The sequence below is a fragment of the Agrilus planipennis genome, unplaced genomic scaffold (assembly GCF_000699045.2).
Source record: "Agrilus planipennis isolate EAB-ADULT unplaced genomic scaffold, Apla_2.0 scaffold29, whole genome shotgun sequence".
NCBI classification, from domain to species: Eukaryota; Metazoa; Arthropoda; class Insecta; order Coleoptera; family Buprestidae; genus Agrilus; species Agrilus planipennis.
In genome coordinates this window covers 436,297-451,899 of record NW_020442462.1, presented here as the reverse complement: position 1 = coordinate 451,899, position 15,603 = coordinate 436,297, and the positions used below count along the sequence as shown (strand labels likewise).

Sequence of the window (15,603 nt, the reverse complement as noted above, 5' to 3'; positions counted from 1 at the left end):
AGAAGAACTGATGAATTTTCGATAACCCTTCGGAGTATCTGCCCGTTATCTAATTTTAGACCACTTTTCACTTGCTTCAGGGAAATCAAAATAAGCGATCGTATAAAACCCGCGAGTATGTACAAGATTATAAAAGCTCTCCTTGATAGGTGCGTATGAGGACAATGCGATAATTTCATCGGACGTAGGCATCGTGTCAAAACATCCACACCTTCCGGACCTTTTGCCGACGCTACTGTTCGGCGTCCCTCTCTACTTCGCGGGTCCCGTAGTCGGTTGTAGTGTCGCGGGGGGGCGTGGTTATTTGGTGTGCCGCCCCCCATGTACCCGGAGGATCAAGGCCTGGCTTCGGCAAAGTTTGTACGGCTGAATGACACCGAGCAGAAGCCAGTTCTTGGTCCACTTCGCATGGTAGCACACAGAGCCAGAGTCTCACCCACATCCATCGGCGGTCCTTAAGCACGTGCCAAACGAACGAAAACGCACGCAGTGGACCAAGAGCGAACGAGCAATTTCCGCTAAATCAGGCGGAATCGCCGGTGTTCGCGTTCGTCCGCGTGAACAACAACCACCGAGCCTGAAGTTAATCAGTGTGCACTTTGTTTGCTCTTACAGAGGTATTTTGTTGTTCATCTTTGTCTTATTTCAGTTACCGTTTTTTATCGCCTCGTCCAACGCTCGAGTGGACAAATACCCATTAATAAATCGAACTTTTTGGACATAAATATTTTCAACAGAGTGCTTTCCCGGTAGCTACTCAGTTTTCTAAAATTAGAGTGAGTTTTGTGAACAGTGATCGTTGCGACGGATTTTTTTTAACTTTTCCGGGAATTAAGACTCTTGTGCTTTAGGTGAAACATGTTTCAGGAAATTTAAGGTATGTTGAAAGCGTAGCTTGGTGACCTTTTACTACATCAAAATTAACCCCAAACCGAAAATTGTCAACGAACTTGAAGGAGGGCATTTACCAATTTTGACCGAAAATACAAGAGACTTAACAAATTAAAAATTTCGATTTTTTTATTGTTATGACTTCTTGGTAACATAAATCGTTCCTTTTTGTTACCAGGACTTGTCGATTAATTTTTTAAAAATCGACAACTCCCAGTTCGGTTCAAGTAAGTGTATCAGACAAAATGTTTCCGGCAGTACCCATTTGGTATCTACAAAGGATGTCCATCAAATTTATGAGATACCATTTTTAGGCACCACTTCGCCAAAGGCCATCATCATAAAGTCGTCAATCCTGAAACTGGTTGGACACGCACCTCCGCTTTTTCATCCGATTTCCCTAAAACTAGAACATCCCACATCCTCAACTATTTGTAAATAGTAATCTAGTCTAGGTCTACCCCTACTGCTTGTAACTCATGTTTCTGCTTCTAATATGCCTCTAACGAGTCCTTTATATCTGAGGAGGTATCCTACCAACCTATCTCGTCTATTTCTTATTGTCTTCCACAGTGGCTTCTGCTCTTCTATTCTTTCTAATATCTCCTCATTTCTAACGTTCTCTATCCACGGTACCTTCACCATTCACCTGTAATAACACCATATTTCGAACGCATCTAACTTTTTCTTTACCGCTGCGCTCACCGTCCATGTTTCGTACCCTTACAGCTCGCCGGCGCTCCACGGAGATTCTTTAACAATCGTTTTCAAATTTTTAAAATTAACCATTCGCAAGCATAGATGTGCCTTTTTAATTATCCGTTGTTTTATATCTCTACTGCTCCTTTCATCCTGAGTTATCTGACTTCTTCTAATTTGTTGTCTACTCTTTATATTCGCCCTTTCCCTGTTTCTTTTCTTGCATACCAGTATTTTTGCCAAAGGTAACGATTAATTATTTATGGTTGACTTAAAAGAAATTCTATTCATTTAGTAGGTATTAGAAACGTATCATAGTTGCGATTGCAATAAACATTTTATGTAAATCTTTTATAAGTTTCAATGATGTTCTGCACAGGATATGGGTGTACCTACCTCAATAAAGGTATAGGTATTGCCTAATACTATTTGTTATATTTAATTTCCTTTGAGGTAATATATTATAAAGAATCTTTTATAAGTTGAAAAATTTGCCTGCCCTGAAAAGACATATCATGGTACCTAATCATTAATTACAGAATGTTGATAGGTATATGCTGTCGCGCCATCAGTTTATAAGTATTGTAAATCATCACCGTCGCTTCCTGTGCTCAGGTTTTATGAACCTGGAAGACTGTTAGATTTAAAACTTAACTTTTCATTCGATTTTTAGAACTATAAATATTTGCCGTATACCTACCTACCTTAGAATGGCGAGATTTGAAAAGCGTACATATTTCATGCAATCATCAAAAGCGAATTTATCTCTTGAAAAATATGATGTGGTATACCTACAGGAAACTTCGCACAAATGCCTTCAGTTATCTTTGGATATTAGGTGCATGCATGGCGAAATGAAAGCAATATTTTACCAGAACAAACAAACTCCTCTTACATAACCTACTCAATTTTGAAATTTTACATAAACTTAACTATAATCCTTAAGATTTTCAAGTATAGGGGTACATTATTATATTTGAGTTATTAGGTATTATGGTTACAAAATTTTATTATTGTTAGGTTTACCCTGTTTTTCTCAGTTTTCATCGATCAACATTATTGATGCCAAAGAACTTCACTCATCTTTTTTTTGAATTTCCTAATGTGTTTTGTGGAGCGTGGAGTACCTATTTATGATACGGGTGTTACGAAATCTGCCTAATATTCCATCGCATATCTAATAGAATTGTCGATTATTTGGAGTGTAATCAATAACTTTGATGTCTAAAAGTTTTAAGCATCCAATTTTCACTTTATGTTTCATTTTAATCCATCCCACTTTACTTATCCAGAGAAATTAAACATAATCGATCAACAATAAATTCTATGGTCTCACTAAAGGATATTAATTACTTTTAATAATTAAGAACCAATGATTTGTAAAACAATTCAATTAATGATGGGATTCCATAATGTTGGCTTCAGCTTTTTCATTTGCCATGAATCTTTGCAAATCTGGAAGAGATTTGTGGATACAATTAATTCTTAAATAACTGAGCGAATCTCCCCTGAGCTATCTGCCGAATTGAGGGGCCGCCGTTAGACTACCAGATTACCGGATTTATTGTTCAGTAAACGATGTACGACCGGGAGCACACAATAGCTCATCCTCATCGATTTCGGGTAAAAGCTAACTTGTACAGTTGTTCTGAAAGCACAGATTTTATATCTTCTACAATTCCACATTACCAAAAAGAGAAACACACATGGAAGTGGGTATTATTAAGTACCTCGAAATTGAATTTCAATGATGCTCTTCTAATAATATAAATACAATATGAGTACTTTTGAAGATTGTAATTGGCATCGCAAATGAAATAAAAATTCCGGGTTGTCAATCATCATTTTCTGGAATGTCAGAGAAAAACTTAAGAGCTGCCAGGAAATTTCAAGGATTTTAAGGCGTACTGTGCAACCCTTAAAGGTCAGCCAAATTCTGTGAATTTTTGTCCAGTTGTTGTAAATGAGGAAATATTAACCATCTGTTCAAAGACGGGAGTAAATAGGTAAAAAACAATGTACATTAACACCCAGTGGTAGTAGTATTAATACAACCAAAAAATGAAATAAAAATATACCATTGTTTCTTTTCAATATTCAAAAATAATCAGGAAAAATTGCCCAATGGTAAGGGCATTTTTGCTCGTAAGCAAGGCCATCCTCTGCAACGGCAAAGGTACCCTAATAAAACAAATAAATATAAAGATAACTAGAATAGGGTTGTAAATAAAAGTTATTAGTAAATTATTACATTAAAAAGGAACTCGAAAAACCTGTTCTGTTTTATGATTTAATTTGAGCAATTTCGATACTACCTCATGGACCATGGAAACTTACCATTCGACAGATCGACACTACCCGACCAGACTTAGGAATTCTCCATGTAGCTTGTGGTCTTCATGAGAGAAAGAAGAGGTATGCCGATAGAGAAATTTCACTGTATTAGATTCCTCATTAGGATATCAAAAATATCAATGATACTAAAGTGAAAAAGATAAAGAGTTTTTCTTATGATACAAACCTAATAATAATACAAAGAAGCGAGCATCAATCCCACCGTCGCTCTTAAGGGATTCAATTGGGCAAGCATAAAATATAGTAGGTAAGTCTTCTAAGACAAGCTTGTAATTATCTCCATATTAGGACTATTATCCATATTTGAAAATTATCAACTGGTGTGATCTGATTGATTCTCCCAAAGGAGAGCCACAAAGCATCAAATGACTTTTGTGTAGCAGCCTCATGGTGTCCACACGATGCAGTGAGGCTAGCTTTATTCGGGGCCCAAGCTGCCCCCTTCCCAAAATTTTGGTTAAGTATATCAAAGAAGTTAATAAGAAATAGGCGATATAGGTTGGTACGACATCTTCTCCGGCATGAGGGTAGTTAGAGACATATTAAATAAGCAGAAATAGGAGTTAAGAGGATTGGAGATAGACTTACAGTAGTAGATTAGTGTTCACAAATAGTTACGGATCTGGGATATACTAGTTTTAGGAAAATCCGAAGATTAGCTCAGGACAAGAAAGAGTGAAGTTGCATGTTCAACCAGTTTTAGGACTGACGACCTAATAATAATGATGATATAAGCTAGTTTGAATATTTGTTGTTCAAGTACCTACATAATTCGCAGCTTTTTACTAAAAGTCATTGTTATATGTTAGACCTAACAAAACATAAATATGCCTAAAAATCATAATTTTGAGATCCCCCCCCCACTATTTGCATGCATGTTACTCCTTTAAATACGATTTTAGTTTTTAAGCTAAAAGCTTCTATGTCTTTGCATTTCAAAGCCATACCTATTTCATTTACAAGTCAGAAATTTCAATAGGATTCAGCTGGGCACATTAGGGAAACATGAAATCTTATTAGTACATAGGAATTCAGCATCCGTGATTAAATAATATTATCAAAATCATTCTTGAATTAAAGAAATATGTGTGTAGCTAATTCATATTGTACCTGCCTTCGAATAGTATAGTTATAATAATAAAGTTCGGCCTTCTTTGCCTGCTGCTCTTTATCGCTGACAGTTGTCACCTCTGCCAACTAAACAACACGTATCGTTACAGCCTGTCAGTATGTCAACGGAAATTTCTAAAAACCATATCGAATCACTTGTTAAGATCGCCTTTCGGAAAGGTACCCGACTATCTGAAAACGTAAACGAAAGAACGTTCTGCGGTTTCTTATACATATAGTAAGTAGTACGTATTCTACTCCAGCTAATAACAGGACGCAGATGGACTTCTCCAAGTGTCAACAAGCATCCACGTTAATTTTTAACGGTGACGGCCAATTCTACGCTGACACGAGATGAGGTTCCTAATTTGTCTCCTTTTGTGATACGGTCATCCGGGACCACGAACAAACCGAATGGTCTGATGGTTTCTGAACAACTTGTTCACGTATAATGGGCCATCGTTAACTGTTATAAGGTCTATCTACCTAATACATTAAGGGACGTGGTTAGGTGAAAACAATAAATTTGGATAATGAAAAATTGGATCAAGTTGAATGAGAGTTACATTCAAAATTAAAAGACTTAGTAACGACTACCTAGTCCTTGAATTGTGAATAATAATAGTAACCAAGTAATATTATAAAAAATCAGCAAGTAGATATCCATATAATTAAATGGACCTTGTTGGAGCATACGTAATCCTAAAATGTAGCATCGTACTACAGATGGCGTTTACCGTGCCATTTATAGTATTTTCTAAAACGCGCTGTTAAGACAGCAGGTATAAGTTGGTCTGTGTTCTGTCGGAGCTGCCTGCGACGCGCTGATGAGATCCAAAAAGATCGAAATCGCGATCCGCGTCTGGCAGTTTCGACAGAATACAGACCACTTCGAATTATTTTATTCAACTAATATTATGGAAATCAAAAAGAAATTGACGATATAGGTTGGTAGGACAGCTTCACAAGCATGAGGGTCTAGTTAGAGATATATTTGAAGCAGAAACAGGAGTTAAGAGGAATAGAGGTAGACCCAGATTAGAATATTGCTCACAATACCAGTTTTAGGGAAATGCCGAGATTAGCTCAGGGTGGAAAAAAGTGGAGATGCGTGTCCAACCAGTCTTAGGACTGTCGACCTTATGATGATGAATTAAATATTGGGAATAGTAAAACCGAAAACTAAAATAAATAATGGTGAGATCATTTCTTTTTGAAGAAATAAATAATTAAATGCCATATACAGTAAATTAACCTGTTGACTCATATTGTATCAAGGAATCAGAACAGAGTAAGTGCATAAGTCACGAGCCTCAATTATGATAAATCGAAAGGGGAAGAAGCAGTTCCGTTTTCAATCCATATTGTAAGTAATAGGTACTCCAAGATGGTCACCATCATCATCATCACCTCCATTTATTGCTATCCTAATCTGATCTTCGCATTTTTTTTAGAGTAGAACAATCCACATCCTTAATTATTTGTGAATAATAATCCAGAATAAATCTACCTCTAATCCTCTCAACTCCTGTTTCTGCTTCTAATAGTTCTATAACTAGCCCTTCATCCTTGAGATGTCTTATCGACCTATACTGCCTGTTTTTTATTGACTTCCATAGCGCCCTCTGTTCTTTTACTCCTTCTAATACCTCCTCATTTCTAACCTTCTCTTTCCACGGTATCCTCATCATTCGCCTGCAGTAACACGTGTCCACAGTCCACGTCCAGCCGTGCTCAATTAAACATACACCTTTAACAATAATTTTAGAATTTCTAAATTAACCGCTTGCGAACAAAGACGTGTTTTCTCTTTGTATTAATATATTTCTATTTTATTTCGTATCCTTACAAATAATTTCAGAAATACAGTGATTACTCCTAGTAACTTGATACCAAACTTAACTTTCTATTAATTGTCAGTGTTAAGAAGATAAATACACATTCCTTCTTTTCGTGCTTAATAAGTTAATCACATGAGTTCACTACACCAGAGTCGTTTACCTACATATATGAGTAATGTTTCGATAAGTAAGTTTTGCCTTGGTACGATTTGGAATTCAACAATTCAAACGTCAATCTGACTCTCTACGTAACTTGTACTCTCCTGCTTATGCATGTGTATCAAAGGTGGAAGAAGTGAAGGTTCGGTTGTAAATCTCATTACGGCTTTAACCGCTCGAGTGGCTGTATATTGAGGTTGCTTCAAATCAACATGAAAGTGATCCCCATCATACGACGACGACGACGACGTTGTAAGCGTCGGCGTCGTCATCGTCATCACTTTGGTTCAAGTGCCGTCACCAAAGCAAGTGCATGGGTCGCATTCAAAGTAATGTTGTTACATGTTTTTTGTAATCGGCACAGTACCTATACACGGATAACCGCGCCCTCTTCTTCTGTCGGCAATTACAACGATAACGAACGCACAGTAGTCCGAAATCAATAATTACCTTACAATTCAGTTAATTCAAAATTAATGTGGCAAATTGGAATTTCTGTAGATCCTTACTGGTTAAAAACATTATTAATTGCCATTACCATAAGGTCTCGAACCTCTACCCCTCTTAACTTCTGTTTCTGCTTCCAACTACTAATCTATCTCGACAATTTCTTATTATTAACTTTCATACCCTCTGCTCTGCCACTTTTTCTAATCTCTCCTCATTTGTACCTAACCCGTTTCTACCCACGGTATTTTTAACATGCACCTGTAACACACCTCAAAAGTTTCTAACTTTTGTTCGATGTCAAGTACAAAAGTGATTAACAATATGCATATGAATTGCTATGTAATTCAATTTTAAGTACGAGCTCCTTCAACGATGATTTTCGTTAAATGGTCAAGTTCAATATTTACGATTAGACCTTAAGATTTTATTAGTAAATTATTTTCCAGTAAATAGACGTTGAGGAACTGTTACGTTAAATTATTACGAATTTTTTTCATTTTATGAATACGGTGTTTTTAAAGACAATTTTAGGAATTTCCCCATGACGACAAACACTTATAGAATAAAACATGTGTAGACTTCTACAAGCGGGGTCACGTAAGGGAGAATTGATTTACTTCCAACTGAAGCAGCTATATTCTTGTATATATTTTTTATCATCAATCTCATCATGATTAGAATCGTACTTCCAAAGACTAGTTGAACACGCATCACCTCCACTCTCTCCTATTCTGAGCCAATCTTCGCATTTCCGTAACAATCTATTAAGGTCTACGTCTGTTACTATTAACTTCTGTTTCTACTTCAAATATATCCTCAACTAACCCTTCATGTTTCAGGAGGGGTCCTATTACCGTGTTCTGGCAAACGCAGAAAGATCACATAGCGAAATTCGAGTAAATCAAGAAAACCTATAACGCGTCTAAATCGCCAGCTAATTATTATCAGCCATGATAGAATAAGACGCATAGTAATTTTTGATACGGATTTATGGACCCCAACTTGTCTCGAAACTTGAAAAACTCCTTATTTCTCTTTCTATTGCTAAATATCTGTTCAGTTATAGTACCATGATCAACTATGGTTACGAACGCGTCTAGGATTTTCCTTATTGCCACAACGTATTATAGTCTAACAGGATAGTCATAAACGTTTTTATATGAACCATAACGCAAATTTCCCGTAGTAGATGTTTTTCAGTGAGGAAAACGCATTCTGAAATGTATATTCACTCATCAATGAGCGTTTCCATTTTTTAAACTTAACATATCTAACGCCCCTATCATCTTGAATTTTATCTGTCTTTCTAGGTATCGAAATTCAGCAACTTTACAAGCGCCTATTCAGTATATAAGCTTCGTCGCCAATTTAGTTAGTCAAATTAAAATACCTTAGTAAGGCCTTGTCTAATATTTGAAAAACTTCATCAACAACCGCAAATACCCATTAGAATGACGATACACTGCCTGTGTATTTGAATGTCTAATTTTTGTGTACTTTTACTCATGTAAGGACACTGCTTTAATTATCTCGCTGTGAAACACTAAAAAAATATTCAGACATACTTTTTTTTGTTGTTGCATCCAGTAGTAACCAAACTGAGGATACGGGACGGTTTTCTATATAAATATGGACAAGTGTTCAAACATTTACAGACATAGGTATAGGTCTAGGTGCAGGCATCTAGAGGGGGGTATAGCGTATACCCTCTCTAGATGCCTGCTGTAACTAACGACGAAATGTTGAACTCTAATAACTATACTTCATTTACTTTCTCTAGCGATGTGCCCCTTCCAAAGTCTTGGATGCGCGCTGGCAAAATCGTAGGTAGGGAGAAAAAAGCTCATTAACCTCTCGACTCTTGTTCATTAAACATACTTTTTCATACAGTACCTGCCAAAAGTTTTGTTTAATCATGAATAGTAGTGCGTGTCGAAAACAAGCTTTAAAACCTTTAGTATGTCTTCAAATACAAATAAACATCTCGTTGATATTTTCAGTAGTAAATGGTACCAATAACAGCACTTTTGAGCAATGCAATTGTAGTCGATAAAACGGTCAATTTTTCTATGCAGTACTGTACGGATTATACGCTCCTCACCGGTTAAGAGTTTGGCCGAGAGTTGTATCCTTCCTTTTCTGGCCTAGTGCTGTTCTTTTCTACTTTGCGCCGGTCAAACTGAAGGTCACATCGCAACAGAAAGTAAACGAAGTATAATAACTAAACGGTCACCTTCAAGAGAGAAGTGGTCTAGATTCGTTTTAGTAAATCTATTATAATGCATACTGACGGTTTTCCACAATAAAACGACGAAAAAAACGGAATATTTTTCGTTAATGGAAAGGTATAATGCTACCAATGAAGCCTTTTCTTGCTCTAACATAGTTGCAACCACTGTGCGACCACGTTCCTCCGGTTCTCTTTCAGGTGAAAGGATATGTGTGTACGGGGGTACAAGCCGAAGGGACCGCTTTGAATTAACAGCGTGCCCGTTTGCGTAGAAGGAGATCCGCATTATTTTTACACCTTTGATCTTCATTTTCTATGGCTACATCATTAACTTTAAAACCGCCATAAAAATATTTCCATTCGGCGTTCGTTTGTAATTACGCACAAGTGGCCGTTCGCGTTTCTGGCTCAAAGCCAACAATCTCGAAAACTCTTTTGCTCCATCTAACCAACCCTGTTCGCCCCTGGTGGCGGTGCCGGCAATGGGATGAAAGGAAGTGACTACGACGGCACCGATGCCGTTAGCCACCGACGCGACGTCGTATCAAGCCGCCCGCGTCTCTCTAGTTACGACGACTGACGACGACACAGCCTTCTGTGACGGCTCTTACATAAACTGCGACGGGACGATTTCCGTAAACGACCAAATAAATGTTCAAATCAAATGCGATGAATATTTACTCATATTTAGTGTGTAGGTAAGGCGAATTTCGTCCAACTAATAAGTGTGTGAGGTCAATTTGGTGAAGGACATTTTCTTTTTACTTGTCTTCATGTTTGTTTAAAAAATATCTAACATATAACATATAAATAGACAAAGATAAAAAGTGAATATTTTATTTCATTAAAGTATAATCCATTGACCGATAACTAATTGAGCTTGTTAGATGGAATTTAAACAGAAGTTAGCTAGTTAATTAGCTAGTAGTTGCTAATAATTGGAAAAAGAAAGAATTTTTTATATTCATTAAAGCTCACTGTACCTAATATTTTATCATTTGTAGCAGGCTAATGCTGCTTTTATTTTTTGAAAAAATTCGGCATACAAGACCTGCCAATGACGTGAAGCATAAAATTTATTTTTATTTTGGACTAAAAGCAAGTAATTGTCAATCATCAACGTTTTCTAGAAGAAAAAGATCGTCGAATTAATTTACTTCCGGAATCTTCGCGTTAGGGTAAAAAGATGCCGCGCTATCGATTTGCCGCCACAGACATACGTTTATAACAGTATAATATTTATTGTGGTATTTTGTTTTAATATACATAATTAAGCAGTGACTTGTACGGTGTACAGCCTCAATTTTGCCAATTCTTAATAATTACTTACTACCTACGTATTTATTAAAANGATGAACACCAGTTCGATTCCGGGTGCGTCTGTCCTTGTCCAAGTTTTTCTATGGTTTCTTTTGATCACCCAGGCAAACGCTGGAACAATAATGCTTTACAGATAATATTTCTGTTAAAGTTAATTAAAGAAAGAAAAATTAATATTAATAATATGTATTTCTATTCTTGTTAGGTACCTATATCGTGTTATCGCTTTTTGCTCGTGTACCGGATGTTTTGACTAATAAGAAGGTTCACAAGATGGTAGCGGTGGACTGCAACGATTAAAATATGTTGCAATTAGATGTTATGTTATTCTGTAAGTATAAAAGTATAGTAGATACTTAATTACTATAGGTAGATGTTTAGGTACTTAAAAAAAATTAGTTATTAATAAAAAAAAATTGAGTTAGTACTGTCTTCGTAAAAGTAGACAATAATGTCTGGTTTTAGCTCCATTTTACAATTTTTTTTTCGTTTAAACTGGCTTACCTGTAGATATATACTCATCAATGGTTAAAAAGGGTACATACCTGTAATAAAAAAATAAAATTAAAAAACAGCAGAAATAGTTTCTCTGAAACCCTCAATTTCATTCACATTTCTTTTTACCCAATAAATCATTTCTGTGCAGGAATCAAAAACGGTTCTGAAACACATTACACCTTCATACCTACTGAGAGGGAAAAAAATCTATTTCTAAGATAAAATTACTTTATTCAATTAAATATCTCTTTTAAATATTGCCAAGCAATTGTTAATAATTAACCTAAACATAGGAAAAACAGTAGTAAATTTAATTATTTCAAATAACATATTTGCATAAAAGTATCAAATAAAAAATATGTTCCTTACTTAAGTATGTTGCCTATCAATATTTATTTGAGGATTGTTTATTTAATCTGAACTTATGTGTATATGTATAGTTCCTCTACAAATAATTTCAATATAAATTCTATAGATGACAATATTTATGAAAAGGTGCTGCTTTATCCCCTTTCTTGGTTCTTTGTTTTGAGTTTTTATGATGAAAATAGTGATAAGCAAAGTTGGTCTTGGTCTAGCACTTTCGCAACCAAGACTATCTTCATACCAGTAAGACGAAGGCCAAGATCATGATCGAGACTATATCAGTAAGACCAAGACCAAAACTAAAAGTATTTGAGCAAGACCAAGATCGAATAAGCAAGACCAATACCAAGACTAGGACAGTCAGGTTTTTGCTTTGCTTATCACCTGATGAAAATGATAGTGAATGAGTAAATCTTGGATACAAAAGAAGTCTTAAAAATTGGAAAACATTGAATAAAAAGAAATATCCAAGATTAGATAATTTTTCAGAACCAGAAATTAAATCTCTGCCTTTTAATAATCCTTTCGATGTTTTCCTCTATAATTCAAAATGTTCACAAAAATTCATTCTGTATAATAACGCGTCACGCACTTATTTTATCATGATACTACACTTCATCAAAGGAGTAAGTGTACATATGTATAGTGAGTCTTAAAAAAAGTTCAGCAACCGGCCGATAGATGGCCAGGCGCGATAACACGAGCGGATCGAGCTACGGAAGAGGCAGCTATGCAACGGATCGACCGCATCACCGTGACAAGCTGTTCCATTGTTCATATCGGGTGGCACACGTAAATGAAGACAAATTCGAAACGTCCAGCGACTGCCTATTGTTCTGATGTACCGCTGATTGCGTCCGATTGGTGTGGACAATCAGACATCCAAACAATCGACAATCGGAACGGTATACCTTGGTAGACCACGCGGCAACCACTGCGCGTTCCTTCGCAAACAGATACTTACCGGGATGATGTTCACGTGCCGCAAACAAATCAACGGTCAAAGAAAAAAGTCAAAACTATCTACAAACTGCCGACGAGGTCAACAGCTAATGAAAGCGCGTGAAACCTACTGTTTCCGGGTGACAAGAATTAATCGTTCGTTTACCTGTTGTGTGCATGTACCTGTAGTGCTAACAAGATTCTCACTTTTCCTTTTAAGTAAAACAAAAATTATGTAATAACTTTAAAAAGTTGATAAATATATTAACAATAAATACATACTATATACATACATACATACAGCAATACATTTACCGAAGATAAGAACTGAAACTCTTCAAATCTTTTGAACAAAGCGTATAACAGCCTAAAAGCTTTAAATTCCATTTATTGGACTTGAAAAGTTGGCTAAAGGTATTTGTTCGAATTTTCCTATACCATACCGATCGCCATGGCCTAGTGGTTTAGACCATTGCTTATTCTCGACTAGAATTTTGAAGGGGTGCAGGTAGGGTTCCTAAGTGGGTAGCCACACTGCTTCTTGTGGGCCCCATGAGGTTGTCCAAAAAGAAGAAGTGCACTTGTTCGTTAGTTGCAAATGTAAAAGATTTTATTGAAACGACGACATAATTCAGCAAGGTTACCGGTTCTTATAAGTTTTTCATTTTACCGATAGTATTTTCAAACAGATTTGCCTCATCGAACCCCCATAAGGTAGATTTATATGATTTAAGTTTATACATGTGATCGTTTGCCCCTTAAGTCCCATATGAAAAACCCATTAGGCAATCCTCACTTTAGTATCACCAGCCCGAACGATACATGGGTCATGCCCCTTATAAATTCTAGTCGGGTTAGAATTCGGATGAACACCAGTTCGATTCCGGGTGCGTCTGTCCTTGTCCAAGTTTTTCTATGGTTTCTTTTGATCACCCAGGCAAACGCTGGAACAATAATGCTTTACAGATAATATTTCTGTTAAAGTTAATTAAAGAAAGAAAAATTAATATTAATAATATGTATTTCTATTCTTGTTAGGTACCTATATCGTGTTATCGCTTTTTGCTCGTGTACCGGATGTTTTGACTAATAAGAAGGTTCACAAGATGGTAGCGGTGGACTGCAACGATTAAAATATAGTTTAAAAATTAGTTCCAGATCTGCCTTCTGTACAACGGTACATATGGTTTTATTCAATACATTTTATTATTCTTGGCTATTATCAGAATGTGTTTTTTTACTGGTAATACTCAACACATTCACTCTCTTCTGTTTTTATTTCGTCCGCCTCATCTTTTTCACTCCAATCCACCATCCACCCATTCTTACGATTCCTAAAAGAAGCTTCAAGGAGGCATTCTGCCCTACCTTTCGGCGTATAATGCGGAGGGACTGCCCGCCCACCAGCATTAGTAACTGGTGGAAATGACAGCAAAAAATTTTTGGATGTTTCCAGCTAATAATGCTTCTGATTAGCGTCCAACCAGCAGATTTTCGGATGATAAGACGTTCGTAATATTATACCTACGTAAAGTTTTGTTATCTTCACCCTACCAGATCTAGTGTTGCTTTCCATTATCAAAAAGTGATTACTTTAATTTAGCAATTGAACTATAGGTAGTAAGGAATATGTTGTAGGTACACACTGAATAAATCCATCTAATGTCCGACCGAAACTGGTTTTTACGACCGAAACCGAAACCGAATTTCGGCAACGGTCTCAGTTTCGGCCGAAACCGAAACCGAAACCGAAACTTCCTTATAAGGATCATGTTTTGAGAGAAAAATAAAGAAAACGTTATTATAATCAGTCAGTTTTATTTTTTTATCTTTAAATCACATAGCTCTGCAGTCTTTGACATTTTTACTTATTGATAATCAAATCAAAATCAACCCCTCATTTAAGGAAATACTTTAATTGCGCCTTAAAAATACTTAAAATAGGTGAGATGTTTATTTGAGTAAGTATAGTAGACTAGACTCATTTTTCTTTCGAAGATTATTCATGCTTTTTTTTATATAATATTAAACATAAAATTACTTTTGTTATTGTTACCTAATATCACAATAGGTATAGGAACTTAACATTTAAGTAATACACAAAACAAAATAAATCACTTTTATCTTAATGAAGAACAAATTAACTTCTTCTAAACTTAATTCGTCATGTTGAATGACACTAAACTTCAACAGAAACAAAATGTAAACGCAGTTTCGGTTTCGGTCGTAGTTTCGGCAGGTTTGCCGCCGAAACCGAAACTCGTTTTTTTACCGAAACACGTTTTTTTGGTCGAACACTAAATCCATCAAATGAAACTCAAGTTTCTGACTTTCTTGTTGCAATTAATGCCCATTAATATATTTTCTTGTTTTTTACAGAGGCAAAGCTAAACTTTGCTTTTCAACCTGGGAGCCACGTCAGGTCCTACGGCCCCGTCGCCGGGCGGTGGTTTTACCAGTGTACTAAACGCCGCAAAAACGTTGTCCTTACGCGAATCCACGTGTGCAGAGGCTTTCTGGAAGATGCCCCATAAAGGTACGAAAACTTTTAATGCACTAATAGGCTTACTGTCAAAGGTTTTCTAAACGTTCGGTACAATGGGTACTTTTTCATTAACTGATAACGCGTAGGATAAGACTGTTCTTTAGAACAAGTTGTTACCCTCTGGGATTCTCTACCAAAAGGTAACGCCACTATTTACTGGAGATTATGATATATCTTCTTCTGTCAGAAAGTTATAT

At 36.2% G+C, this 15,603-nt stretch overlaps 1 protein-coding gene across 1 annotated transcript in view; it reads left to right on the top strand.

Moving 5' to 3' along the window:
• The first annotated feature begins 411 nt into the window (after positions 1–411).
• LOC108744433 (paired box protein Pax-6-like) overlaps positions 412–15,603 on the top strand; it is a 91,008-nt gene continuing 75,816 nt past the window's right edge. Inside the window, exons 1-2 of the mRNA XM_018480188.1 lie at positions 412–877; positions 15,241–15,397. Of these exons, the coding sequence (XP_018335690.1) occupies positions 15,385–15,397 (13 nt within the window). The 5' untranslated portion in view covers positions 412–877; positions 15,241–15,384. The remainder of the gene's footprint in view (positions 878–15,240; positions 15,398–15,603) is intronic.